Genomic DNA, 27,753 nt, shown 5'->3' with positions numbered 1-27,753 from the left:
GTGGAACCCAGACCACCGCCTGCCGCTCTTTCTAGCAGCTGCAATAAGAAACCGTAGTGTCTGGTGGCAAGAACGAGGAAGATGATCTAGCTGATGTCCTGTCCACAATAAGAGTGTGAAACAAACCTTTGTAACTGTACTTCACCACTTTATCTTAATGGAAGCAGACCTCCAAAACAGAAAGCCGAGGGATTATTTTAGTATTTCCTGAACAGTTCAGCCTTCAAGAATATATCTCTTTTAACTGCAAAAAAAGGAATCAGTTTATAAAATCAGCAATACCAATACATATTTTTTGGTATAACTTACTGACAGAGATGACAAGTCTGACCAAAATTTGAAGTGAAGCAAATCAAATTAGAATGGTTTATATGGCAGGAAGTAAAATGATAAAATACTCAATCTGACTAGAGATACAACCCTTTAAAAATACAGAACGCTTGACTCTCTATTAGCCTCTGTCAAGCTAAACACGTAGCCAGTGATTTAATACCCCTGTACACATAAATGACCCTTCTTAAATCACTGCAAGTATTTTCACATTTCAGAAATTAGACCATCTATTGCAAGTAGATAAAAGGCCAGGCTTTACATTTAAGTCATCACTACCCAAGCAAGTGAGCTTACATGAATGTTTTATACCTATTACTATTCTGCTTCATGTTTTAGGACAGCAACATGGCTGGACACTTTCAGACTAAAATAATTTATTTTCCTGAAAAGACAGAGTAGGTCCTTACGTAGGGAAATGTCAAGAAGAGTTGATTCCTGTAGTCCAAATTAGCCTTGGTTGATCCTGCACAGTGTTCTCCACCGGTCTTTTAACATGACACTAGTTCGGTTGTTGAAGTCACCATGGACCAAAATTTTAGCCCAGTTACCCACTCCAAACTCCCTTACTCCAGATTTCAGTGCCAAGTCTTCTTTGTAAGTCCATCGCTAGGGGAAGAACAGAGAAAAAGATCAGCTATATGAACAGACAAAGGTATTCATGTAAGAACTAAGCTTATAGCAAATATAAAAGCAAGATTTTGTATAGCGCTCCAGTTATTACAGAGCACAGATGTCGGAGGGTCAGTAGGGTCATTCTGATTTCTTTTGAGCACCATAACTTGACACTAAGTACAACAACGAAGGTTACCAAGTCAAGTGTTACAACACAGTAGCAGACATCTCCTGAAACAAGAATCACATGGTTCAACGTTCACCAGGAGGAAAAGAAAAGAAAAGAAAAAAAGACATTGAGCAAAGTTTTGTTTCAGTCAACATGCTTTACAAAATTGTACTTTATTAGCTGATTGAATGAAGACAAACCTTGATTGATCCTAGCATGCATCACAAAAGAGAAAGCATTTTGTGACTTTAATCTAGGGCCTTAGAATAAAGACCCCATTTACCAACAACAACGGAATTTCAGTGTACTTAGAAAAAACAAATCCCAATATTTAAAATGCTGATAGAAGCAAAATGTACATATTGCATTTGAAAGTAAGATCAGCCATATGCTGAGGTAACGGCTATGCATTTGTTTTTGGCCGTCTCTTGAGTCCACTACTTAAGTCTCACTGTCGTGACCTACAAGCTTTTTAATCTTTAGGGGATGACATTTCTCTCATAAAAGGAGACAAAATTACTTGCAGTTATACATCTGTAAGCAATCCCTTCCAATGAAGTTCTCCAGTGTACCAGTTATTCCTTAGTTGCCTCTTGATAAAAACATCTCAATTCAAAAAATTTTAAAACTGCACACAGTGAAAGAAAACTGAATTTTTAAAAAATCAAACACTTGATTTTTAAAAGCTTACCTAAATCAAATACTTGATTTTGAAAAGCTTACCTTTACAGTAAAGTATGAGGAGAACTGAATATTAACTTTCTTTTACTGTAGCTTTAAACATGCATATATATAAGAAAAGTTTGCAGATCCTATATATCCTATCATGTCTATTTTTAATCGCTGCATTTTTAATATATGTGTATTACATAGTCATGCTTTCACTCTGGAATAGCAATTGGCAACTTTAATATGAAATTATTATAAAACAACTTATTCTCCTAGAACCTGGTCCTCCGCAAATGTCTTAAAATCTTTGCTTGCTTAATACACAACTAATCATAGTGATGTATGATCAGCGTACCTCCTTAGGCGAACTGAATTGCATATCATGTAAGCAAATACAGGACAGGATCCCCAGTTGAAACAACCGTGTAGGAAAGCTGTTTCTAAAAAGTAAGTATCATTTTCTATTTTAAACTGCAGTTTGATAGCATGTTCTTTCTAAATTTATTCCCCAGAATCTAAAATTACTTAACTTACAGAAAAAATGTAAACTTAAAAATGTTAATGAGATTGAGATGTACAAAGAATTGTATTGTGTAGCTGTTCCATTTAATTTATCTGTGTTCACTTCTGCTTCTCGCACTGGAGATGTCCTGCTGCTCCTGATGGTCTCATGGACCACACTAAGTTATGAGAGGAGACAAATGGTCAGTTTTCACTGGCCTCATGCTGGCATTTCTGTGAGCACCAGCAGATTCCATATTAAAAAACATTAGTTACTGGACTTTTACAAAATCTGCACGTGTTTATGTGCATGTCATGAGCAAATGACTGCTGAAAATGCAACCAATAAGCTGTTATTTCTGCATTTAACCATTGCCTGTGCTTTACTTATTCCGGAGTGGCTCTGAAATATCAAAAAAGTCAGCACTTTTGTTCCTAAGAACACTATGAAATGTACATAGGCAAGTGATGAAAGGCATTGCAATTACTTACTTGTGTTCAGTGTGTGAAAGCAAAATAGTTACTGTCTCATAGGCCTTGGCAGGCCTCAGTAGTTAAGAAGCATTTGCACCTAATGGTCTTGCTTGTCAGAACGATTTAATTGACATAGCAGTGAACTATTTGTAAAAGGATGTACTGTCTAGAGCCTCCTTGTCTGATGAATTTCATTCACTGTTGTTATGTACCATATGCTGCTTATCTGACATGGTTTTGGTGATAAATGGCTTGTAAAAGTTACAGGAACTCTGTAGCTGCCCCAGCCAGGCAGAGTTCACATCAGCAGAGACTGTCACTGCTGCTCCCTGTCCTCTCCTGGAGCCACAGCAAGAAAACTGCTTCTGCTCTGACCTCATCTAAATTGCAGTACAGGTTATTCCTACGACAGCATCTGGTGCTGTGAATGGGATTCACATGTCCTGCTTTGCTGGAGAGGACTGCGGGCTACTCCCTGGTGCTGCTTGGAAAGGTACAGGACATTTTGAAATCCCTGCTAGGGCTTCAGTTGAGGGTCATCTGTAGGTTCCCATGGTGCGCAGAGGCTGCTGAATCCCAGCTTTTAATACAGGTCAGTCCAGCGCCCCACTGCTGGCTAAAAGAGGGAAAGGGAATTGTAATTCTGGTCTGGTCAAGGTAAGTTTGGCAAAAGTACTTCTGGTATCTGGTAAAATTTAGGAGAGGTTGCTCAGGAAAGTCTGGCTTGATTTCAGGTATTACCATGGTATGACCATGGAATGAACAAGCTGCGTTCCGGACAGGGCTGAAGCCACATGCAGCCGCCCCTGCAGGGACTGGCGTTAACTCGGCTGCAAGGGTGAGGGGGACTGCCCATTATCCCCTCCCCTTCCCTATCTCCAGCTCCAGTACGAGCTTCCTCAGGACATGGTGTTAACAGTTCCAACTATCAGACCAGGAATAGCCCTTCTGTGTCTTGTAATTTTTCCTTTGAGTGTGTAGTTATCGTCAGGCTGGAGGGTCAGCATGGCAGCAGTGACTGCGAGCTGACACACAGGCAGCACAGGCCCCCTCTGCCTTTCCTTCTTTTCCTTGAATGAGTGAAATTTCCACCTTTTGCCTGAAAAGGAGACTTCTTGCAAGTGTACACTGGAGTACGACCGGAACATAGAGTGCCCATGGGATGAACGTGTGAGTGCTTGTGTTTAGCACACCCAGCTGCACCAGCCAGCAAGTGAAGGACCCGTGAAGCAGGTGCGAGGGCTGGGATGCAGGCAGGGGCACCGGGCAGGCAGAGGGGCTGGGTCCACACTTGGGCATCTGCACACATTCCTATAACTTTTACAAGCCATTTTTCACCACAACTGTGTCAGATAAGCAGCATATGGTATATAACAGCAGCAAATGAAATTCATCAGACAAGGAGGCTCTAGACAGTACATCCTTTTACAAATTGTAAAGGTCAGCCATAGCCTGATTCTCTCAGGTTCCCTCCTGCTTTATCGCCAACACCATTTATCCATTTGGTAGTGGGAAGTAATCTGCTACTTACAGGAGGAGGTCTTGTATATACTTTGGTAAACCTCTGTTTTTATCCACTAACCCACAAATTCTAAGCCTTCAGCTTCAGCTATTTACACCTCCTATTGCTCTTCCAATGTTCTATTAACACTTTTTTTTTTCCCAATCCAGTTTTTCCAATTAACCTGAGGGTTTATTGGTGCAGGTCACCTTTGGGAGCCCCCATAAGGCTCTACAGGTTTGGTTATAAATTTATCATTGTAGGTGCACTAGCAAAGGATTGGTCCCCATCACGTAAGGATTATATACATTTAATGTCAGGAATACTCACAACTCAACCAGATCCTGCTGGCTACAAAACTGTTAAGGGATGTTAGAAATGGCCACCTCCTTCACCACCCCCAGCCCAGGACCCTCGTGTTATGGCTGACCTTTACAACTGGAACTTTCAAAATGGTGAAGATTTGGCTAGAAAGGGAAATGCAGTTGCAAAGGAATAGCCTCAACTTATAGAAATTTAAACTTGATAATGCCAGCTAGAATAACTGAGTAGCACAGAGGAAATCTGTGAATTACAGGGGAACAAACATCACTTAACTCTGAAAATAGTGTGCCCAGTGGAAATGTAAGTTTCATGGCTGCTGTCATTAGACAAACGGATACGATGCTGCTTGTGCGCAAGGGTGGCTGTGCAGGACAATCCAGAAACAGCCAGTATGACTGTCAGTGGCACAAGACGTCCATGCATCCAAGATGGTCAGATAAATCTCTCATCCATGGAGTTTTTTTTTTTTTTTTTAAAAACTTTCTTCTCTCCTAATGACCTGGAACCCTTCCAGGGATCCTTAAAATATTCCGCCCTGAAAAGCAACAACAATTCAGGCACCACCTATTACCAGGTGGCAATTCTGAGTGTCATTCTGCATGGTTCCCCCCTTCCCTGGAATTTAAGCTGCTAAAAGTGGCAGCAACGCTCAGAGGTGAAAGGCAGGGGGGCTGTTTCCAGAGGAGGAGGAACTTGGGTAACATTCAGCTTGATCAAAATTGTATTCTGGTTATTCTGCAACAAGCAAAAATTTGGCATCAACACAATATGAAAGCTGAGGTACACAAAGATCAAGCTTCACGTGTGGAAGCTGGACTTATTCCAGCTTAATGCAACTATCAGCGCCTCTTCAGGAAACCACGATCACTGATAAACTTCACTAAGTAGTGAAAGAACTAAGAGTGGTAGTAGTTCAGTTGTGTTTCTAAACAGTTAGAAACCTAAAACTTCTCTAAAATAGCCTACTCTTTATCAAAAATACTTCCTTTTTCCAATACTTCCTGTTCCACAGATCTTTTGCAACATTAGCAGTGAATAGTGGTTGTGTGGTTTTTTTTTTTTTTTTTACTATAGTTAAGAGGTCAGCAATTCCATTGGAACCATCTAGTTCATCTCATTTCAGAGCATACCAGAAAACTTTCCTAAATAAAATCTTTATTCAAGTAACACAGTTATGCTTGACCTACAGAACCAGACAATCCAAATACCTCCAGCAAGAGAGACAATCACAACCCATGTTACTTGTTGTAATGATTAATTACATTTGCTGTTAAAAGGGTTGGCTTTTGCTTGTTTTGCTTTTAAATTGCTTATATTGAGCTTTTTAAAAAAATAAATGTCTTCAGTTGAACATATAAACGAGGAGCCTGCATTACAGGTAAACCAGAGTCTGACTCAATTCCTTTTCACCGAGGAACCGTATACAGTAACTTGTGTCCCCCGTCCCCCAACAAACTGCCTGTTCCCTCTGGGATGGCAGTTAGGTAGACTCTAGCATCGCACTGCTACAAGCTACCAAGGCTGGTTGAGAGACTGGACATAATGCAGCACTATGCTTGAGCTAACACAATCACAGTGCCTCGTACAGAGCAACGTGACATTTGGCTTGCTCAGAATGCTGGCAGAGCAAGCTTGAGTTTGCCAGACAGACTGTGTAGACATACCCTCACGTATCTAAATATCTTCTTATTCTGTAGACTCAGTTCTGCTCTAGTAACCTGTCTTCCTTTGATTGTGTGTTCTGGGACTCTGCTCTGATTTTTTTTCCTCTAGTTTAAGTATATGGACTTTTTTTTTTTTCATACAAGTCTGACTAAATTCTGAAAACCCAAATTTTCAGACACATTCTTTAATTTAAGCAAACCGTCAGTCAGATTTTAGACAACTCACAGGACTTGCCATACACATACTGGATGAGGTTGAGCACAAACAGTTCCCTAAATTCTGTGACACTTACATGCCCTAATTTAGGAATGAGAAAATAAAGTACCCTTCCTTTCAATAGCACTGCAGATGGTTGTATGCAGCTAACTGAAAACACAGCAATGAAAGGCTGAAAATGGGCACTGAACCATTGCAATGAAATGCCATTTACAAAACAAGCGCAAACAATGCCAACATTGAAAGAGGGACTACATGGAAAAGGAAGTTCTAGAAGTCAACAGCTCTGACATTCACTGCATTCTTTCATGCATGCAGACAATTTTATATCCCAGATTATTAAGCAGAGGAGCAGATTTATTGTTTAAAAGGCCAATATCATTACTTTTTATACAATATTTGTGAGAGGTCTCACTGGCAGCGAGTACAGCATAAATATCACACAGACAGCAAATGCCTACTTTTCTAAGTGTTTAAAGAAACATAGCCATGAATCTTAATTTCTTTCGAGTTTTTATAAAGTTTTCAATGAGTCCTTTGCTACTATCAGATGTAGTTTTCTATAAATTTAGTCTTCACATTTCAATTAAGGTTGAACTATAGTAACAGACATTTTTTTTTTTATTTTCTAGCAAGATGTGCGCACAAGTCCTAGGCCTGGATACAGTGCTTGTAGCTGACTCCGTAACAGATTACCTCAACGTAAAAATAGGTGAATATAAAGCTGTCATTAGCTGTGTGTCAGCTGTGGTCCAATTAGTTTAAATCTTGAGGTTGAAAAGAAGATTGATGGAAGTGTGCATGCTATCTAAGTTGGAATAAAGTAATTTATTGTGTTTTTGAAGACAACAAGCAAATCCATTAAGTGCTGATATTTTTTTTTTAGGGCACTGGTTGTATTTGCAGGTTTTAAGGAGGCTTTCAGTGATTTAACTAATCCTGAGATTTATGAGAAAGTGAAAAACTGTTTATATGTAGCAGGGGGCTTAACCTCCAAGGAAGATGAGCTCTCACTAGGACCTCAACCAGTGTCAGGACAGCATGTGACTAAAGATTTAACCAGTACTTCAACTTCGGTAAAAATGCTTAAATAACTAGGAACAAGTACAACTTTCCTCAAGGACAGTCTGAAACAGACATAAGCAAGTTTGCCCTTCCCTGTTATATAAAAAATGAAATTCAAAATGAACACCAGAAAACTGAAACAGCTCACACCAAAATGGATGTATGTTGATAACTTGCACTGTTATGTAAACAGAAAGATTCCATATTGCTTCCCAAGATATTCTCAAGAGGAATTCAACAATGGGAATACCTTTATTTAATATTAATTTCATTCATAAGTGTTTAACAGTTTGTCATGATATCTGAAGAAAATTGGCTATGTGCAAAAATCAGTTTGTAACAGTTCACTCCAACATCAAATCAACTTCAAATTGCCTTCTATTAAGGCATATACTTCTGTACTTCCCACCAATAGGGAAGTCTAGCGTTAGTGAACATAGTAGAATTATTTTGAAGTAATTCAATGAAGTAGGTTTAGCCATGAAGAGAATGCAAATGACTATTTGAAATGCAGCAATATAAAGAGATCCTATTTGTTTATAAATAAACTAGAATAGTTTCCTGAGTAAATATATGTTTTCATATATTTATGAACAAAGTATTGAATTACAAAATTGCTAAACCTTGTCATGGTTTAAGCCCAGCTGGCAACTATGCATGACACCGCCCCTTGCTCACTTCCCTCACGGCAGGATGGGGGAAAGAATCAGAAGAGTACAAGTGAGAAAACTCGTGGTTTGAGATAAAGACAGTTTAATACGCAGAGCAAAAGCTGTGTGCAGAAGCAAAGCAGAACAAGGGATTCATTCACTGCTTCCCATCGGCAGGCAGGTGTTCAGCCATCTCCAGGAAAGCAGGGCTCCATCATGCATAACAGTTATTTGGGAAGACAAACGCCGTAACTCTGAATGTCGTCCCCACCCCACCCCCACTTTCTTTTTTTTCACCCAGCTTTATATACAGAGCATGATGTCATATGGTATGGAATATCCCTTTGATCAGTTGGGGTCAGCCCTCCCAGCTGTGTCCCCTCCCAACTTCTTGTGCACTCCCAGCCTGCTCACTGGTGGGGTGGTGTGAGGAGCCAATAAGGCCTTGACTCTGTGAAAGCACTGCTCAGCAATAACTAAAACATCCCTGCGTTTTCTATACTGTTGTCAGCACAAATCCAAAACATAGCCCCATACTAGCTACTGTGAAGAAGATTAAGTCTATCCCAGCCAAAACCAGCACAATCTTTAACTTTCTAAGTAGGAAAACAAAAAGTCTTTGGTGTTTGCCCAAAACCTCTTATAGGCAAGTGACATTCTGAATTCTTTAATGCAAACACTGGAAAGAATTTTTTTTCCCCTACATGTTTTAAAAAGACTCAGACTCAGCTTTAGTAACAGCGTATTTCAATAAATTAAAGGCTCATAAGCACTAGCAACAATATTTGAGACTGCACAAAAAGGGTCCTTTTCTTCTTAGAAAACAGGAATCAGAACTTAAAAACCAGCTTCAGGAACTGTAGCACAGCTTGAGTAATGTGGAGTATCTTAAAACCAGGCATTTTGGAGACAGAGTCAAAAGAAGTTGGGGAAAAAAAATTCTATGCAGTGCAGATTAATTTTATCTCCATTTAGAATAGAGAATAGGTACAAACCTGTCTTCTTCGGCCACAAGCCAAAGCATCTCCACGTTTTTCCACATTTTGCAAGCTGTTCAGACCTAGAAGACAGTTAATATACATCCAGACCAATGAGAAGTCAACATTAAGGCAGCAGTTTTGCATTCTATCACTTACATGAGACAAGAACGTATACTATTTTGATATGCTTTGACAGAGTGGGAAAATTTCAGTGTCTGTTTGTATATAAATATACTTTTGTATATTTACGCACGTGACTCTCACCTTAGTCCGAGGACTCAAAAAATAGTTTGTTCAAAAGAGTCACTATATCTTCTATGGAATAGAGCTCACAGAAGAATTATATTTTAAACAATTAGGTAAAAATTAGTACATAATAATGAAACACGGTTATTTCATTTTAGTAAAAACATTTTTACTACACATACTGCTCTAATTTTACACAGAGAGAATGGAAACTAACCAGCAATCAGAGCTATGATAGTTCCATCATTTCCACGGAACACGTGTCAGGTTCTAACTATTGCAAGCAACCACGGCATTTTAAGATTTTGTCCTTCCAAGTACAACATGGCCACATGCAGAAGCTGTAATGTCATCTCTTTGTGTTAAGAGGGTGCTAATGGTTTTCAGAACTTACTTACAAATATTATATAATCCATGTCATCAGTTTTTAAGAATTAATACCAGGAAGATGCAAGAACATCCTAATTTCGTGCATGTTACCCTACAATTTGTTTTTCCAATCAGTCAGCCTCTCTAGTTCCTTCCTCTCAAAGTTATCTAGATCAGAAGTCAGAAAGAGACAAGTTTCAGTACTCCTCTGGCAGCTTTCTTTTTCACAGAGTATCATAAATCCCAGTAAAGCAAACAAAAACCCAAGCGACCCAGAAAATAGTGAATGATTTTGCAAAATGAGTTGCCAGAGAACCTTAAGCCATTTCATAGCTTCCGAAATGTGGCAGCCACAAAATCTGTATTTGTGCAGAAACCACACATGACAACTGGGAGAGATTTTTTCACAACAGTCATTTTTATATTAATCCAGTCGCGCTGGATAGCAGTTATCAACCACCAACACATTTATCGTGGGAGGAGGATGAAAGTGTTTGACATTACTGTTTTGAAAGTGTAAAAATAAGCTAATACTCACTCTGAAGAACACTGCTCACTCTGCGTTTCCGTCCTGAACGACGCCTGCAAGAAACACAGAACTAATTAAAAATACACAGAATTTCATGAAATGTCTATGACCAAGAACAACAACAAAAATATTTTACCTTACTGTGGGGTTTTCGATGTCTCCAGGCAACTGATCTGTAATACTCTGTTGCTCTTTCATTAATCTTTAAAAAAAAAGAAAAAGCCAAAAAAAGATTTCCTACGCAGTAACTTGCCATTTATGTGATTCAACATTATTTAAATGAAGAAAAACCCAAGATTTCTCTACAGAAAGTGGCATACAAACATTAACTGCTTCAGTCCATTACCCCTTTTAACCTTGCCTCCCTATAGCTGGAAGAGAAATATACAAGAAATTACATATTTAAGTCGAAGAGGTGAAAAGTTTTGCACATCTATTTCTTCATACCTTCTTCAAAATCTATGATTGTTTCCATAGGTTTTTTGATCAAGTCTTTTATCATACCTCTCAAATGTAATTGTGTCAGGAGCTATCCTTCCAACAAAAACAGGCTTATGACATGCATTCCTGTATACTCGATCTGTATCAGTTAATTCCTTAACTAGGTGATGCCAAGTATTCCAAGTATAAAACTGCAGAAATACAAGCTATAGACCAACTAAAGACTACAATTTATTCTTCATGAAAAACAATTGGTGATAAACCTAGAATATTAGTATTTTTCAAAATAAAGTCAAAGGAGGGGGGAAGGAACTGAGCGTCAAGTTCCCCCAGCACTTCTTAGAAAAGCGTATAATTGTTTTGAGGGTTCACACTACCAGAATCATGAAACAACCTATTTCCCATCACATGAGTATCACTAAGTAAGAAAATCTTGCAGATTTCTTGCAGAGTCTTCCTTTCCTTATCCTCTTTCTTCTCCAGACAACCTATAGCCTGAAATTAGGAGGGCAGGACTAAAAGAAGCTCAATCAAGCATAAAGGAAAAAAAAAAAAATTTGAAGTATTTCTATGTTTTTATTGTTATCTAAGACTGACAGCTGTTTAAACTGAAAAATGTGCATCTTCAACAAGTACTTAAACTTAATGCCAAGCTGTTTGATGTAAATGCCAAAATTAACAACCATAGAAAACCCAAAACTTAAAAATAGAGAATGTGCTTGTAGTTTACTTTCCATTGGACAGCAGTTTGGAATTTAACATCTGTCCTCCTACCTACTCTTAGTTCTACAAGTTTCAAGTTACTGTCCAAGCATGTCCCTCAGCAGTATAATGCTTAATACAAACCTTTGTTTTGTTTTCAAATTCCATTTGTGGTTTTCAGTGACATTCACAGTTTTGTTTTGCAGTGCTGTTGCTCCCAGTCCTTTAGACTCTACTTGTTTTGTGGCTGCCTGTGGGAAATGGAATTGATACTTTAAAATTAAAGCCAGCACCAAGATAGTACTTTACACTAAGATTAGTATGCGTACTGTCTATTAGGACTAACAGTCCTCATTTCACAGACCCTTTAGAGGTATTACCATTAAAATAAGTAGTTTCAAAACAACTGTAGCGTGTTTAGTTGAAATCCATCAAGATGTTTATCAGCTAATAATGCAGAGAAATTTTAGTCATAGCTGCAAGTGATATTTATATGGCCACACAGAAATACAGTGAATACTTGCATAATAAGTGAACGTATAGATGCGTGAAATACATTGCAGAGATTAACTAAGATTGCAAATACTATCAAAGTACTCCAAAGTCTGTTTTTTATAACTAGATTAGAAACTGAAAACTGAGAGGCCTCACAAGTTCATCTAGTTCTCTAGCACATGGCAGGATCAAGCATGCCTGTAACACTTTCAGAAGACACATGTCTAATCAGACTTCAGGCTTGTAAAGTAACTTTTCCTGCATTAGCAAAAGAATTTTGTAACATCCTGCCTAAACTTTTAGCCACAAGCTAAGATTATTTCTCCTCTATTCCCAAGAGGAAGAAGGAATAGTTCATTACTCTTTATAGAATGTCCAGAGGATTGCAAGATTTGTACTTTTCCCTAGGTTCCTCCCACTTACTTGCTATAATAAGTAACACCTTAAAAAAAAAAATAATAATCACTTAGTCCATATGAGGTCATTCTTGCCACCACGCTATCAACTTTGTTCTATAGCATCTTAAGGTGTATTTACTGCCCAAACCCTAAAAAAAAAATAAATCCTGGTTGCGCACCATTGTTACTAAGCAGAGCCATCCATCTTTCATCCAACACTGTCTATACATCCCTAAAGGTGATCTGCTTTGCATCACTCAAATATCAAAATGATTCAAAAGTTTCCAAGATTCACTACAGGCCCAATGTTAATTCCTTTTCCTCTTTCAGGGCTTTTTTTGCCTCCTGTTAATTTTTTGTCATCCAATTTTCAGTCTTCTTGAAATCTTAACTGTCCTTCACAGTAGTTTGCAGAATCTTTCAACATTTATAAGAGTCAGAAAACACAAAACCAGTCTCTACTTCACTCATTCATCTGGGAAAATATTGGAAGGTATTCTGGTGACAGAATACTTCCAATCACAGAAGAAAACATTTCTCTGTCAAAATTTTCATAGCTACCCAAACTACCACATCTTTCAGCTGTAAATTTTCCAAATACCGTCTCTTTTACAGTGGTTGATAGTAGCAAAACACATGTGAAAGTGAGGACATGTTTCCATACAGATAAATGGGTAGAAAGGATTTAGTTTTAAAAAGTTTAAATCCGCTGTATTTTATTTTAGAAGTTATCAGTAGTTTTCAAATTGTACTTGTCCCTAAAAATAATTATTTTAAAAAGAGAAATGAAAGTTATAAAGAAAAATTACGACATATTCAGATCAATACATTCTTTGTATGGGTCCTTTTTCCTTGTAATGCATTATCTGCAGACTGTTCTTAGGGCAGCTAACATATAAGAGTTTCTTGAAGCGCAAGAACTTCATCAACGGTAGGAGCTGCAATCTTTTAGATTCCAAGCTTGACAATAACCTAGAAAAAGCAGCCTACAAAACAGTCTAGCAATGCAGACCACCTTATAGTGGATGAAAAGCTAGACATGAAACAGCAATGTGTGCTTGCAACCCAGAAGGCCAACCATACCGTGGGCTGCATCAAAAGCAGCATGGCTAGCAGGTAGAGGTGATTCTGCCCCTCTACTCCGCTCTTGTGAGACCCCACCTGGAGCACTGCATCCAGCTCTGGAGCCCCCAGCATAAGAAGGACATGGACCTGTTGGAGCAAGTCCAGAGGAGGGCCATGAAGATGATCAGAGGGCTGGAGCACCTATTCTATGAAGACAGGCTGAGAGATTGGGGTTGTTCAGCCTGGAGAAGGCTCTGGGGAGACCTTATAGAAGCCTTCCAGTACATAAAGAGAACCTACAGGAAGATGGGGATGGACTCTTTAGGAGGGAGTATTGTGATAGGATGGGGGAATAATGGTTTTAAACTGAAAGAGGGTAGATTTAGATTAGATACGAGGAAGAAATTCTCTGCTGTGAGGGTGGTGAGACACTGGCACAGGTTGCCCAGAGAGGCGGTAGCTGCCCCATCCCTGGAAGTGTTCAAGGCCAGGTTGGATGTGGCTCTGAGCAGCTTGATCTAGTTGAAGATGTTCACTGCAGGGGGGTTCGACTAGATAACCTTTAAAGATCCCTTCCAACCCAAACTATTGTATGATTATACTTTACCAGAAGAGAAGAGAGATTAACAGTTAAAGCCAGGCTTTTTTTATTGAGAATGCAGGGTACACTGCTGGGAAACAGTGACGTGTATTGCACAGCAGAAGTGGGAACTCTTCACAAAGTTGTTTTCTCCATGTCCCAGTGTAACTCAGTGCAGAGTAAAGATTTCAGAAGTAAGATTTGCAACATTAGTGCAGACAGTAGGACAGAAGTGCAGGCAGTTGGGGGTGGCTGCAGAGAGGGCCTAGGTACGCCAATATGGAGTTCTGGGCCTTCTCTGAAACCTCCATCTCTTCTTAGATATTCAGAGAAACAGCCTTGAAAAATAAACTTGAAAACTGACAGTCGAGTGAAACCATTAAAAGGTATTCCTTGTATTGTACTTTGAAAGTTCTCTAGTCTCTTATTCTGGTAAGAAAATGAAAGCCCCAGAGGAACTTCAGGTTTGTTTATTTATAATTTGCTTCTTATTACCTTTAGATTTTTGTGCTTTTGTAATTGAGTAGTTCAATATTCTTTGATAGGAAGTAAACATAGGAGAAATTCTTTACAATCCTCCTGAAGATGAACTGCAGGAGGAATGTTCTTGCCAATTTTAAATCACTTTTGAGCAAGGTGGTTTGTAAGGAGCTTTTTTATTTGCAGGAAAACAGCAATAATGGTTTTCTATCTCCTAACTCCCCTGACATTCCTAGAGCTTATAGCCAAAATTAACAGGTCTTGATCTTTTAGTATGAGAAGTCATATAGACTTAAACTAAATAAACATTGAATATATAGTTACATTATCTTTTAAGGAGTCTCAGATCAGAACTGCTTCTCTTAAACATACACTAATGATGGACCTCGTTCTAATTATGCCTTTTTCCTAACTATTTTTCTAATCAAAACAGTTGTGGAAAAGACATTGACAAAAGATATTTTAGAGGAGTCTTAATTCTTACTTTCTCCTAAACATATACTCAACCTTTTTTTAATTAATAAAATAATCCAAAGGAAGATAAAGCTTCCTTTTCATCTAATACAATAACTGAATATTGTCTAAACAACTCTCTTGAAAGTATAAATCTATTTAATCTTACCAGGTATCTCTTTTGAAATAAGTTTTGTAAATAGTTTTGACATACCTGTATTAAGAAGTTAGTTTCATTTTCTTTCATGAAAAGTTCAACGTAAGACTTGATTTTACTTATCAAAAGATTGTAACTGAAGGTTTGGAGAAGGGGAACATATGGATCCTTGCTTTTAATTACAGTTGCCAGCTTCACCCTTAAAGGCTAAGAAAAGCACAGCTTTATACAACACAAAAATATAACCTGCAGTAAACTTGGCATTTATGCTAAAAAGGACATACACAAAGCTAAACATGATGATTATACAGTTTTCTAAATATGCCTATACAGCTTAATGCTACACTTTGAAAGGGTTCTAAAGTTAACTAGGCATAATACCAGGAGTTTACTTTATGTGCTCAGTAAATGGTTAAATGTACCTTCTAGAGATCCTCATTTTCATTCCCTTTATGAACAATGCTGAAAGCAAGGTTGTCAATGGAGCACAAACACCCAGAAAAGGCCACTCATTACTGGGTTCTCTTTTCTCATTTGCTGCCTCAAAAAGACTGAACTGAAAGGGTTGAATTGAATTTACAGTGTTCAGGAAAAGGACTATTTGGTACAGTAGCATTACGGACACATCAATACTGATAATTCCAACTTCACATTTTGTCTATCAGCCACTCTGAATCTTACAGAGCCAATATAGCCAAGAATTAACTTCTGTGTACAAGATGTGCTCTTATTTATGAATTTGAATACTATTACCGCAGCCTACACTTTCCAAACATCTGAGTCCTCTGAAGGAAGAGTGTATCTGAAGAATAAGTTATACACATGCCGCTATTTACATAGAACATGTGTCCTAATATACCAGAGGAAGATAGAGGCAGCATTTTTGCATTTTTTTCTTTTTCCTTGCAGTCCTTCTTTTGCTCTTTTCTCCATCCTGGCAAATTCAGGTGTGTGCGCTTTCTATTATTTTAAAGAGATATGCACTTGAACTGGCACCTTTCTGAATGATGTAGTCAACATCAAACCAGGAGGTGGCCAGACCCACATATGTTATCTTTTCCAGATAGAGGCATAATAATATCCACTCTGTACTACACATGCTAATGAACTTTCCTTCCCTGTGATGCTTCCATATGTAGAACACTAATCAGAGATGACAAATAAAGTGCACTGCAATGTTTCAGAAAAACAGAGCAGACTGATTATTAGCGAGTTAGTAGTCTCTACCAGCATGTTTATACTGTCTTTACTCTGAGAAAACAGCAGTATCAAATTCCCAGAATCTGTAGTGACACCTCACTCCTCATATGAAGTGGGGAAGTCCCACTGATGCTGCCCACAGTAAAGAACAACCGCTGCTAGAAGAATTTCACTCCCTCAAATCACCCGTTATTTCTATCAATCCCATAGCTACAAGTTTCCTTTTTATCTACAAGTGCCACAGGTGTGTAAGTAACTGCATAGGCACCAATTAGGACAAAGCTATGCAGGTAGCGCTTGCTAGCTTTGGAAACCCATCACCCTCTTCTCCTCTGAAAAGAGGAGAGCTTAATGCAAGTTAAGCAAGCTACTACCTTATCTGTTTCCGAGTCTGTAAATAGCCTTTCAAGAACTTCAGCAGCCTCCTTGAAATATCCATTTTCCATATGGACCGCTATAATCTACAACAAATATAATTACAAGATATGCTGAAATACATTTCACATGAGATTTAGAAATAAACAAGAGAAGTCACACTCTTCCAAAATCCAAAGGATTATATATGTAAGGATTACCAACAATTTTCTAGTTGTAACAGCTAGTTCTGAAGTAATATTAAGCCTCATGTATAAAGGGCTAAAACACCTCCATCAGGCATGTAAAAGGACCCTAACTGATGAAAATGTCCCATATTTACCTACTAAGTATTGCTTTCATCTTTCTCTGAAAGACTTTCACAGTCCCAGTAGCTATTGATATGCTTTTACATGCTTCTCTTTGAAATAAAAAGTTTTCTAATACAAGGAATTATTTTAAGCAAAAAAAAGATATTCATAATATACTTTAAAGCTCAAGATACTAGTATTTTGAAATTGATCTCTCAATTGATATCTCATTTTTTTCAGATTGGCCGCTTTTGAAACAATTTTGAACTGGGGCAAACAAGAACCAATCTAGATAGGAAAAGATCCCCTGTACAGATCTATTTACTCTGTACTTGAAAATACAACAAACTTAAAAAATTCAGTTCAGCCTGCTAATAGGCCCAGCCTTTTGTAAAAGGAACGCTGTTTTAGCAGAATTAATAGGTAGCATCCTGAAGCATTCTGAATAAGTCACGCAGACCTGAATTTGAATCAAGCGACGAATATCTTCATGAAGCTTTTCCAGTTTAATTTCTTCCCTTTCAAGTAAAGTCCAGAAGGAAAGAGCAGATTCCAAAGGTGAAATTCTTTCATCATTTTCAAAACAGCATTCTTAGGGGGGGAAAAAAAAAAAAAGAAAAAAGGGTATTAAAAAAATTAATAAAGCAAAATATATTACTTTATACACAATACAGTAATATGAACTATACATAATTTCAATTCATTTTTCCTCAAATAATTTTTAGTCTCTCTCGTCACTTGTGTTTAAGAGACCTGACGTAACTGCCTTCTTTTCAGAGAGACTGGTTCTTCCTACTCTACCTAATAGCATTACTGTTGCATTTTTAAGGGATATTAAGGGAACAATAATTAGCAGACATATAAAATGCCACTTGCAATAGTGCTGTTTAGCATCATTGGGCTGGCATTAATAATACTCTTACATTAAGCTTGGCATCAGATATCAAAGCATTTGGTATTGACACTGTTAATTTTGCAATATAACCACTATCCTAAGTGTTTCTTTCCTGAGTCTATCTCTATATTTCTATGTCTTAACTTTTTGGTATATTTGAAGGGGTTAAACTGAGAGGGAAATTCAAACAGATTAAAACAGGAGTTTCACTGAAAAAGCAGAAGCAGCCTCCCGTATCATTATATCACTGTGCCAGCACCAAGGTTTGTGCAGACTCACAGCAAGCAGGATCTGTGACCAGTTCTGGCAGAAATCTATCCCAGACAAATAACCACCTCCTCAACACTCTAGAAACAGTTTCCTAGTCTGGTCATTGCACATCTGCACAAGTGAGTGTCCCAACATAACAGATGCAGTAGGTGCAGGCAGGTGCACGACTCCTTTTTTCCCTCATGGCACTGCCTGCTTAGCTCAGGATGTTCATTGAGCTGCCACCTCACTTATTCCTTCATTTTATATGACATCATAGCAGAATTGCTCTCAATATCTTCTTATTCCATACAGTAAGTATTTTTCAGACAGAAGGTAAACAATTAAGAAACACTGAAAAAAAAGTTTGATATTCACTACAGTAAAAGACAAACACAAAAATTTTAAATAGTATTATAAGTATATATTCACATTAAAAAAAAAATTAGCCCTTCTGTGTTTCTATAATTACTGTTTAAATCAATTAATATGACGCTTCATATTAAGTTTATTTTAATACGAAAACCAAAGTGTTTAACTCAAAGAGCTGGCATCTGAAACAGCCTACTCTGTTTTAAGGCTCAGTACAGCTTAAATATTTTAATAATTGGAAAAGAATTACAAAAGCTACCATGTAATATATTAGCTTTCCATGTATACTGTGCAACTACATCTGATGCGATACCTACTCAGCACATGCAATCTTCCTCACCACACAGGTCATTCTCTACGCTGATAGATAAACACATGTTGAAGTCATCTTACCAGGTGTTACATACTATAATACAGTTTTAAAGCATTATTAGAAAAGTCTCAAAATTTGCATATGAAGAACTATTTTAAATATTAGAATTTGATTCTCAAGTTGAACGAAAACAAGAAGAGTGTTATTACCTGATAAGCAACATAAGAAATTTCATTCTATAAAAACAAGCCTTTGTTGAACTGCTAGGCTAGAATATGCTTTTTTCTTCCATGCTTATGCTGGCAAGACTGCTTTTTGAAGTCCTTAAATTCCAATGAGTTTTATCAAGCAGTGAAAACTTGCAGCAAATAAGTCATCCAGAAACTTGAAAATGGAAGAAAAATTAGCTTGGCTAAACCAGTAAGTTGTGAATGCAGCCAAATAGCAGACATGGTAGTGAATAAGAGGCCTAAGGACCTGTTGCCAGCTGAAAGTCTTACAGCTTTCTGTAAGAAATAAGGGCAGTCATCCTTTTCATCCATATTCTTATTCCTACTGTTCTGTCCTACTTTAACCTCTAGAGTTACATGTGCATAAAGAAACACACATTCTGTGCTTTAAACTTGCAAATATTGCTCACTGAGAGCCAGTCAATCTTTTCCAGTATGTTTCTTCTGCTGATGCAGCTCTGGCAAGAAAATACCTGTAATTTAAGAAGCATATAGTCATTCAAACTCAAAGCAGCTAAATCACTCAGCACAGAATAACACTGGTCCTGCATACAGCTCAGTAACTTGTGAAATATAGACAGTCCAAAATGTAGCGTTCAGTAATTTTTATTTTTTATATACATGTACAGTAAAGGCTATGTGAAAGCCTACCTAATATACCTCTGTGCAAGTCCATGCAAATCTATTTAAACAACAAGTGGGGAAAAAAAAAAAGAATCAGAGCATTTACCGAGGTTTTTTCCTTTTTCAATTCTTATCAAAAGCTGACAGAGATACACTGTTTTTTTCTGATGTGTAGGTATTTTGGAGAGGCCATTAATAAGAGCTGGAAAAGAAGAGAAAAGTTAAGTCAGTCTTGCTCCAGTACTGCCACAGTGTGGCTAGAAATATACTAGACACTGTGTTACCAGACTTAAATAAAAATTTCTAATTCATTAGGAAATTGATGAAGCACATTTAGTTAGTAGTATTCTATGTTAAATTAACTTAAATAATCTTTAAGAATTTGACTAGAAAAACCTCTCCCTCTTGCAGTTCACAACAGTAACCTAGAAGTGGGAAGAAGCATCACATGCTTATATTCATCAAATTAGAAGACCACAGTATCTTACACAAATAAATGAAGTTTTGTTTTGCTCAGTAGCTTACTACGAAAGACAACTGTTTGCTCCAGAGAACATTTCTGTGGAATGCCCACAAAACATGAGCCACATGCAGACTGGTAAGACGTGTTGCCATGGCAACTGACAGACCAAAAGCTGTTAAAAGCTACAAGGAAAGCTTAGTCAGAAACGTAAATCTGCAAGGGAAATCCTCCTCGCAAGGTTGGAAGGTCACAAGGATTATTATATATTTTAGAATGGGAGCTATCATAAGTTTATTTCCAACATGCTGGTTACTGTGAACTTCATGTATTAATGTGCTGGATATAGTAATTCATCTTCACAGCATAATACGGAAACATTCAAAGTGAAAAGTGAAGAATGTGTCAAGTGACTTATCTAAGCTGCAGACTTAACACCCTAGTTCAGGAAGTGTTCATGTACACATTTTGGTATCGCCCTAGCAAAAGCCAGGATTCTAGAGCATGGGACCCCCAAGTTTTGCAAGGACACAACTACAGCACATAACGCATTGATCTACTTGGAAGTACTGAGTCTGTTGGCTTATTAACATATGATCTGTCTCCTATGGATGGATAAGATGAAATTACAAAGTAATTAAATAGTCCTGAATGCTAACATCAAGCAGGATATTGTCATTTGGACTTGTAAGAACACGTTTTAACTCCTTCAGTGAGGACAGGTTATGCAAGAGCTTTTAATTTGTATAGTGAAATTAGGAAGTAGAAAAAGAACATTGCTTAGAACAGCAGTAAAGTGCCACTCATTATAATTGCAAATTCATGCATCTTCCATAGTAGGCAACGGATTTCAATGATGGAGATAAGCACCATCATCATGCCCTGAAGATGGAGCCAGAGCTTGGAAATTTTGAGATTAGGCAGAAAGAACACTGTAGCTGAACAATTCAAAAAAGGGGTCACCTTGACAAGTTGCTTGAGATTTTTCAGCTTTCTCTATTCTTTCAAGGCGCACCTACAACAATGCTTTAATTCAGAGCAGAGATTTATTTTTAAAGCAAACTTCCTGTGCTTGGTTTGTACAATGGACTAGTCTTGACTACACAAATTGAATTCCTTTAGAGCTAGTCCAAAGAAAAAGAAACCCTGAAGCCTTTACTGTGTGGACACCAAGTCCTTAGCAGCAATTACTCACAAGTAACGCAGACAAACAGAAAGAGACTTAGCCTTAGTGATCTTTTCTAGGCTGTTCTCCCTCCTCATCTCCAAGGCAGTTTCTCTATTAATTTGTTTATTAATAGGGCCTTCAATCATAAATTGCCTTCCTCCCTATAGCCACTCAAATGTATCTTGTCTTAGCCTTTCATTAGAAATTCTACAAATCTAGTTCCTTGCCATGTAGGTACCTATACAAGCTAGTTTGGGTATATAGACCATAATATCCCGTCAAGGCAAGATAAGGTAGGCAAGACATGTAACCTTGCCATGCTGTCTTTCAATGCTTAATCCCAAGTATCCTAGCTATTTCTACTAGGCAGTGTACTGAGTTATACAGAAATATTACTTATCTTCTTATAAAATAACTTGTCTTGTTCCCTTATCCTTCCTACCTTTCTGCACTTGCTTCAGTTAAACTGACCTTCTTGTTGACAGCCAATCGTTATTTCAGTAAAGTCTCACTTTGACATATGCAAGAGTAATAGTTCTATATTTCTATGAAAAAAAAATAATACACCCACTTTTCTAATGCAATTCTATGACTGTGCTTAGCTTTTCCCATTGACTTTTACACTTCTGACTTTGTAACTTTATAGCACGAATATGCCCAACTCTTTCCTCTGTTGCTGAACAGAGCAGGAACAAATTCCAAATTTGCTATTAGTTCCCAGTTCCATGTGAAATTCCATGTGACCCTGCATTCCGTACCATTTAATTAACTGTTTTTACTAATACAGTCCTCAAAACTCTTCATGTTCTTCTCAGGAATATTCGAACCTGCTTCTATGTTGACAGCGTCTCTGCTTCCCACTTATGTCTTCGTGAAGCTTCAGTACAATTCTCCCACTGAGCCATAATCACAAGGCCAAAACACAAAGAAGCACCGTAAATAATTTAATCTAGCAGCCCCCCCATTCAGTGTACTTTATCTTCAGATTTCTTACCTCTTACAATTTCTCCTATCAATCACGTTACTAATCATTCTGCATGCTAGTGTATTCCGTTCTTTGCAAAAGTTTAAACAAGGCATACTATTGCATTTACTTCAGTCAAGAACACACACAAAATCCCTGAAAGCTCTAACCTGGTATCTTCAAGAAAATTATTTCCAACAAAAAAAATCATCATAAATGCATCAAATTTATCTGAGACCTAGACATTTTCTTCCATTTGTTAACTACCCTCACTCTTAAGTATTTCTCATTTTAAATACATGTTTTTCCAGTCAGCAGACTTTATTCCACCTTTGTCTGCTAGACTACAGTTCCTTGAAATACTTCTAGTCTTCTACCATAACCCTGAATATAAACTCAAGGAACTCTGTTTATTTAAGCAATTCTATTCTGGTTTTTAACATGCTTGCATCTCTTCACTAAATCCTCTTCCAACTTTTCAGTACCTTTGAACTCTCAGCATCTGAGGCCTCAGCTTCAGTAACTGTTGATGGTGTACAGGCAATCATGTTATACATTCAAGCTTTATAGAATCAAGATTACCACCAATGCTTGTTTTCAAATAATCACCTAAAAGTCCTCACCCCTGTCGTGGTTTGGGCCAGGCTAGCCACCAAAACGAATGACAGATGCTCTCTTTTACTTCTCTCCCCTTCAGAGGAGGGCGATGCTCTCAAATTCCACAACATAGGTCGTTTGCATGGTATTTCATCAGGGTCTTGGTCCTTCGAGCCAGAAACAAACCAGTGACCTAAGAATCTATAGTTCCCTAATCCCTCAGTAACCAGTTTTCTTGGAACAGTTCAGTTTGCTTCCCTCCCTGGTCTCATTCAGCCAAAACATGAAAACTCCCCAGAACTGTGACTATCCTACTTCAGCAGAGCTGCCATTGCACACTAAACTCAAACACCAGTAGATTAAACAAGAAAACAAAAATGCAGCCTGCACCGTTTTATTATCACCATGTGCAGATGTTGCTAATACCATTAAATGGCTTCAACAGGCTACCCTGTATTCTAGGAATCTTCTGAAGTCCTCAAAAGAGCTGAAAACCGTCTCAACGCCTGTGACGACGACCATTAGAAGGCTACACACATGTATAAAAGTTTACACGGAACAAGAAGTGCGTGCAGAAGCACCGTTAGCGCTTTAGCACGCTCTTAAGTGTACTAAAGAAAGCTGCCCCTCACGCTTTGCAGGGACAGGCTGCCTTCAGAGCTGTCCGAGAGCCGCAAGTGCCGGCCCCCTCAGAAGCCGCCGGCCCCCGCCCCTCACCGTGCGCCACGTCCCTCCACCGCCGGAACTCCGCCGCGCCCCCCTCCCCGAAGTGCCAGCACAGGCAGCAGCAGGCGAACTCCAGCATCCAGTCCGCGGCCACGGCTTCCACCTCAGCCAGCGGGGGCGAAGAGACGCGGCCGCCCCCATCCGCCTCTCCCAGAGAGCTCCCGGCCTCCCCGGCCATCTTCAACCCGCGCGCCTAACGGCTGCCGGCCGCCCTCCACCAACGGCCGGGCTCGCGCCCTCCCCAGCCCCACCCCTTCCCTGGCAGCAGCCATTCAGCGCGGCCGCCTCCTGCCGGCGTCGGCCGCCGTCACCTCCGCCGGTGGGCGGGGCCGCGCCGCGCCTCAGGCCTCTGAGGAGGCGCGGCTGCGTGCGGCGGTGACGTCGTCGGGCGCGCGGCGCGGCCGTTGGCGCTTATGGGCCGCGGGGCAGCAGCCCCCCCGTCGGGGCATGTCCGGCGTTGGGTCGTCGCTCCCTGGGAGCCCCTGTGCGGGGCAACCCTTCACTGCGGAGCCAAATAACCGGCGTGGCGAGACCTAGGCGGTGTCAGCGGCTCACAGCGCCCTCCTGCCCTGTGGCAGGAAGGTTCTGGAAGGCCTGGGCCACGGCCCGGGTGGCCACTGGTGATTTGACAGTTTTCCCCTGCTGTTGCTGTGTCCTGAGAAGGTTTGGTGTAGCAATATGAATACAAATGTGTTTGGTGTCAGAGGCTGAAAAGTTGAAGGAATGTCCTGCGGGGAGCAGGTGGCCGTGAGAGCTGCCATGTCCCCCTGGTTTCTGTGAGACTTAAAAGGCAAACACCTAGGTGTTTGTGCATGTGTAAGGTGAAGGGCTTTCCCACAAGAAGCCTGTTTTCACATGGATTCTGGAGAGAGAAGGCTGCTGGAGTAAGGAGGGAGAAGATTTCAGTGTTGCAGAGTATGGAAGCTGGCAAGTGGAAGCTTCAACTTGGCAATGAAGCCCGGGATGAAATGTGAAGAGGGATTGAATTAGTTGGAGTGTGGAATGCATCTATCTGAGAAGGCAATCCTTTGTACGTTTTCAAATGTTAAACCTAAGGAGAAAGCAGGTAGTCTATGATGAGATGAATTTAAGGCAAATGCTGAAGGGCAGAACAGTTTTCTTGTCTGACACTTGATGGAGGGCAAAATAGTCTTTTAGTAGATACGATGAATCATAGAATCTTAGAATCATATAGGTTGGAAAAGACTTTTAAGACTGTTAACGTAGCACTGCCAAGTCCACCACTAAATGATGTCCCTCAGCACTACATTTGCATGTCTTTTAAATACCTCTAGGATTGGTGACTCAGCCACTTCCCTGGGCAGCCTGTTACAGTGATTGACAACCTTTTCAGTGAAGAAATTCTTCCTAGTATCTAATCTAAACCTCCCCTGGCGCAACTTGAGGCAATTTCCTTTTGCCATATCACTTGTTACTTGGGAGAAGAGACCGACCCCCACCTCTTTGCAGCCTCCTCTCAGGTAGCTGTAGAGCGCGATAAGGTCTCCCCTCAGCCTCCTTTTCTCCAGGCTGAACAACCCCAGTTCCCTCAGATGCTCCTCATAAGACTTGTGCCCCAGACCCCTCACCAGCTTTATTGCCCTTCTCTGGACCTGCTCCAGCCTCTCAATGTCTTTCTTGTAGTGAGGAACCCAAAACTGAACACAGTACTCAAGGTGTGGCCTCACCAGTGCTGAGTACAGGGGGACAATCACTTCCTTAGTCCTGCTGACCACACTGTTCCTGATACTGGCCAGGATGCTATTGGCCTTCTTGGCCACCTGGGTACACTGCTGGCTCATCTTCAGCTGGCTGACAACCAATACCCTCAGGTTGAGGTGAAAAGGTGAAAAGCTTTAATGTGAGCTTAACTTTACTCCTGGGATGAAAAGTATGATATCAAAGAGCAAAGTGAGTGAATTGGTAGGCCTTTTCTGCCTTTGACTCCTGTGGTCACATTAAATGCACCTGCAGCAGTCTTGCTGTGGCATAAAATAAATTGAGGTCAAACAGAGAAGAGAATACATAATTTGAGATAAAAAAGGTCATCTATTTGGACATCTTTATTAATAGAATATAAGGTTTAAATTCGCACTTTGAAAGGGACTTAATGTTTGGCAATAGTTGTAAGCTTATGTTGTGAGCTTACAGATGCGTGTTTGCATGTGTATCTAAAATAACAACTTCAAGGACATGAATTCTTCAGACTGGGCAAATTTGCTGTTATTTGCCATATTGCTTGATAGTACGTCAGGATAATAGCAAGCCCCAAACTGTGACAAGCTTTATGAGGCTGCTGACAATCTCCAGGAATCAAAATTCTCAAAGTGTTAATGTAAGTGATGACATGAACTAGTTAGACATAAAAAATGAGATCATTATGCATTAATCTTTAATTGAGCATGTGTTTGGGGGGTTTTGTGGCAGAAATTGTGGCAGGAAGTTGTATCAAAGCTCGAAATTTCTGTGATCAAACAACAGCAGGAACAGACCTGCAAACTGTTGATTTTTTGGGGGGCATTAATCCTGCTCAGGTCCTCTTTGCCTCCAGCCCATTCTGACTGCAGTGGTTCAAATGGAGAGAGACTTGATAGTTTCACTCTAGTGAAGGCCCTCAACCTGTTGCTCCGAGATGTGCTGGGTATGCTGCAGCACACTCGAAGTCTTATGGGGATGAGCCAGGGGCCCCTGAGGAGATAGGAACTGGGGAGATACAGATAAAACACCCCAGAGGAAGACCACCTGAAGCAGCATGAAGGAAAAGCAAACGCTCCAGCCAGTGAGACAGCTTCATTGGGCGCCCAGCTGAAATGCCTTTATGCAAATGCATGCAGCATGGGAAATAAGAAGAGTTGGAGATGTGGGCGCGCCTCCAGGGCTACAATCTTATTGGCATCACAGGGATGTGGTGGGATGGCTCTTATGATTGGAGTGTTGGAATGGACGAATACCGACTCTTCAGGAAGGACAGGCTGAGAAGACAAGGAGGGGGTGTTGTCCTCTATGTCAGTGAACAGCTAGAGTGCATGGAGCTCCACCTGGGCATGGATGAAGACCCAATGAAGACCTTATGGGTCAAGATTAAAGGGAATGCAGGGGCAAGGGACATTACGGTAGGGGTCTGCGACAGGCCACCTGACCAGGATGACAGAGTGGATGAGGCCCTCCATAGACAGATAGGAGCAGCATCATGTTCACAGACCCTGGTCATCATGGGGGACTTCAACCACCCTAATATCTGTTGGAAGGACAACAGAGTGGGGCACAAGAAATCCATGAAGTTCTTGGAATGTGTCGATGACAACTTTCTTCTTCAAATGGTAGAGGAGCCAACAAGGAGAGGAACTGTGCTGGACCTTGTCCTTACCAACAAGGAGGGCCTGATGGCGAGTGTCAAGCTCAAGGGTAGCCTTGGCGGCAGTGATCATGAAATGGTTGAATTCAAGATCCTTTGGGCAGCGAGGAGAGCATGCAGTAAGCTCACTACCCTGGACTTCCAAGAGAGCAGACTTTGGCCTCTTGAGGGACCTGCTTGGCAGGGTAACATGGGGAAAAGTACTGGAGGGAAGAGGGGCCCAAGAGAGCTGGTTAGTATTCAAGGATCACCTCCTCCAAGCTCAGGAGCGGTGCATCCCAAGAATGAAGAAGTCAGGCAAAAGTGCCAGGAGGCCTGTGTGGATTAACAAAGAGCTCCTGGACAAACTCAAGAGCAAAAAGGAGGCCTATAGAGGGTGGAAGCAAGGACGGGTTGACTGGGTGGAATACAGAGAAACTGTCCAAGCGACCAGGAACCAGATTAGGCAAGATAAAGCCCAGATAGAGTTAAATCTGGCTAGGGGCATCAAGGATAATAAGAAAAACTTCTATAAGTTTGTCAGGGGTAAAGGCAAGAGTGGGGAAGATGTGGGCCCTCTCAGGAAGGAGACAGGAGACCTGGTCACCCAGGATATGGAGAAGGCTGAGGTGCTGAATGACTTTTTTGCCTCAGTCTTCACCGGCAAGGGCTCCAACCTCACCACCCAAGTTGCAGGATGCAAAGGCAGGGTCTATGAGAATGAAGAACCGCTCACTGTAGGAGAAGATCAGGTTTGGGACCATCTGACGAACCTGAAGGTGCATAAGTCCATGGGACCGGATGAAATCCATCCACGGGTCCTGAGGGAGCTGGCAGATGAAGTTGCCAAGCTGCTTTCCGTTATATTTGAAAAGTGGCAGT

General features: G+C 40.0%; 1 protein-coding gene across 3 annotated transcripts; it reads right to left on the bottom strand.

Annotated features, from left to right (window-relative positions):
* Positions 1–115: 115 nt before the first annotated feature.
* On the bottom strand, positions 116–23,765 carry TERF1 (telomeric repeat binding factor 1). 3 transcript variants are annotated; one of them, XM_063327046.1, is made up of 11 exons: positions 23,529–23,765; positions 19,729–19,824; positions 17,400–17,530; positions 16,649–16,735; positions 15,132–15,281; positions 11,591–11,697; positions 10,440–10,505; positions 10,313–10,356; positions 9,175–9,239; positions 741–939; positions 116–244 (listed from the first exon to the last, which is right to left on the bottom strand). In XM_063327046.1, exons 1-10 carry the CDS (start codon positions 23,713–23,715, stop codon positions 781–783), a joined length of 1,092 nt encoding a protein of 363 aa, XP_063183116.1. In that variant the 5' UTR covers positions 23,716–23,765; the 3' UTR covers positions 116–244; positions 741–780. The 3 variants fall into 3 exon arrangements, with proteins under 3 accessions (XP_063183116.1, XP_063183119.1, XP_063183117.1); XM_063327049.1 differs by lacking the exons at positions 116–244; positions 15,132–15,281 and having other exon boundaries at positions 781–939; XM_063327047.1 differs by lacking the exons at positions 116–244; positions 19,729–19,824 and having other exon boundaries at positions 781–939.
* Between the last annotated feature and the right edge of the window lie 3,988 nt (positions 23,766–27,753).

This window comes from Chroicocephalus ridibundus, chromosome 2, assembly GCF_963924245.1.
Source record: "Chroicocephalus ridibundus chromosome 2, bChrRid1.1, whole genome shotgun sequence".
Taxonomy (NCBI): Eukaryota; Metazoa; Chordata; class Aves; order Charadriiformes; family Laridae; genus Chroicocephalus; species Chroicocephalus ridibundus.
The sequence above is the reverse complement of the archived record's forward strand: the minus strand, read 5'-3'. Positions and strand labels throughout refer to the sequence as shown.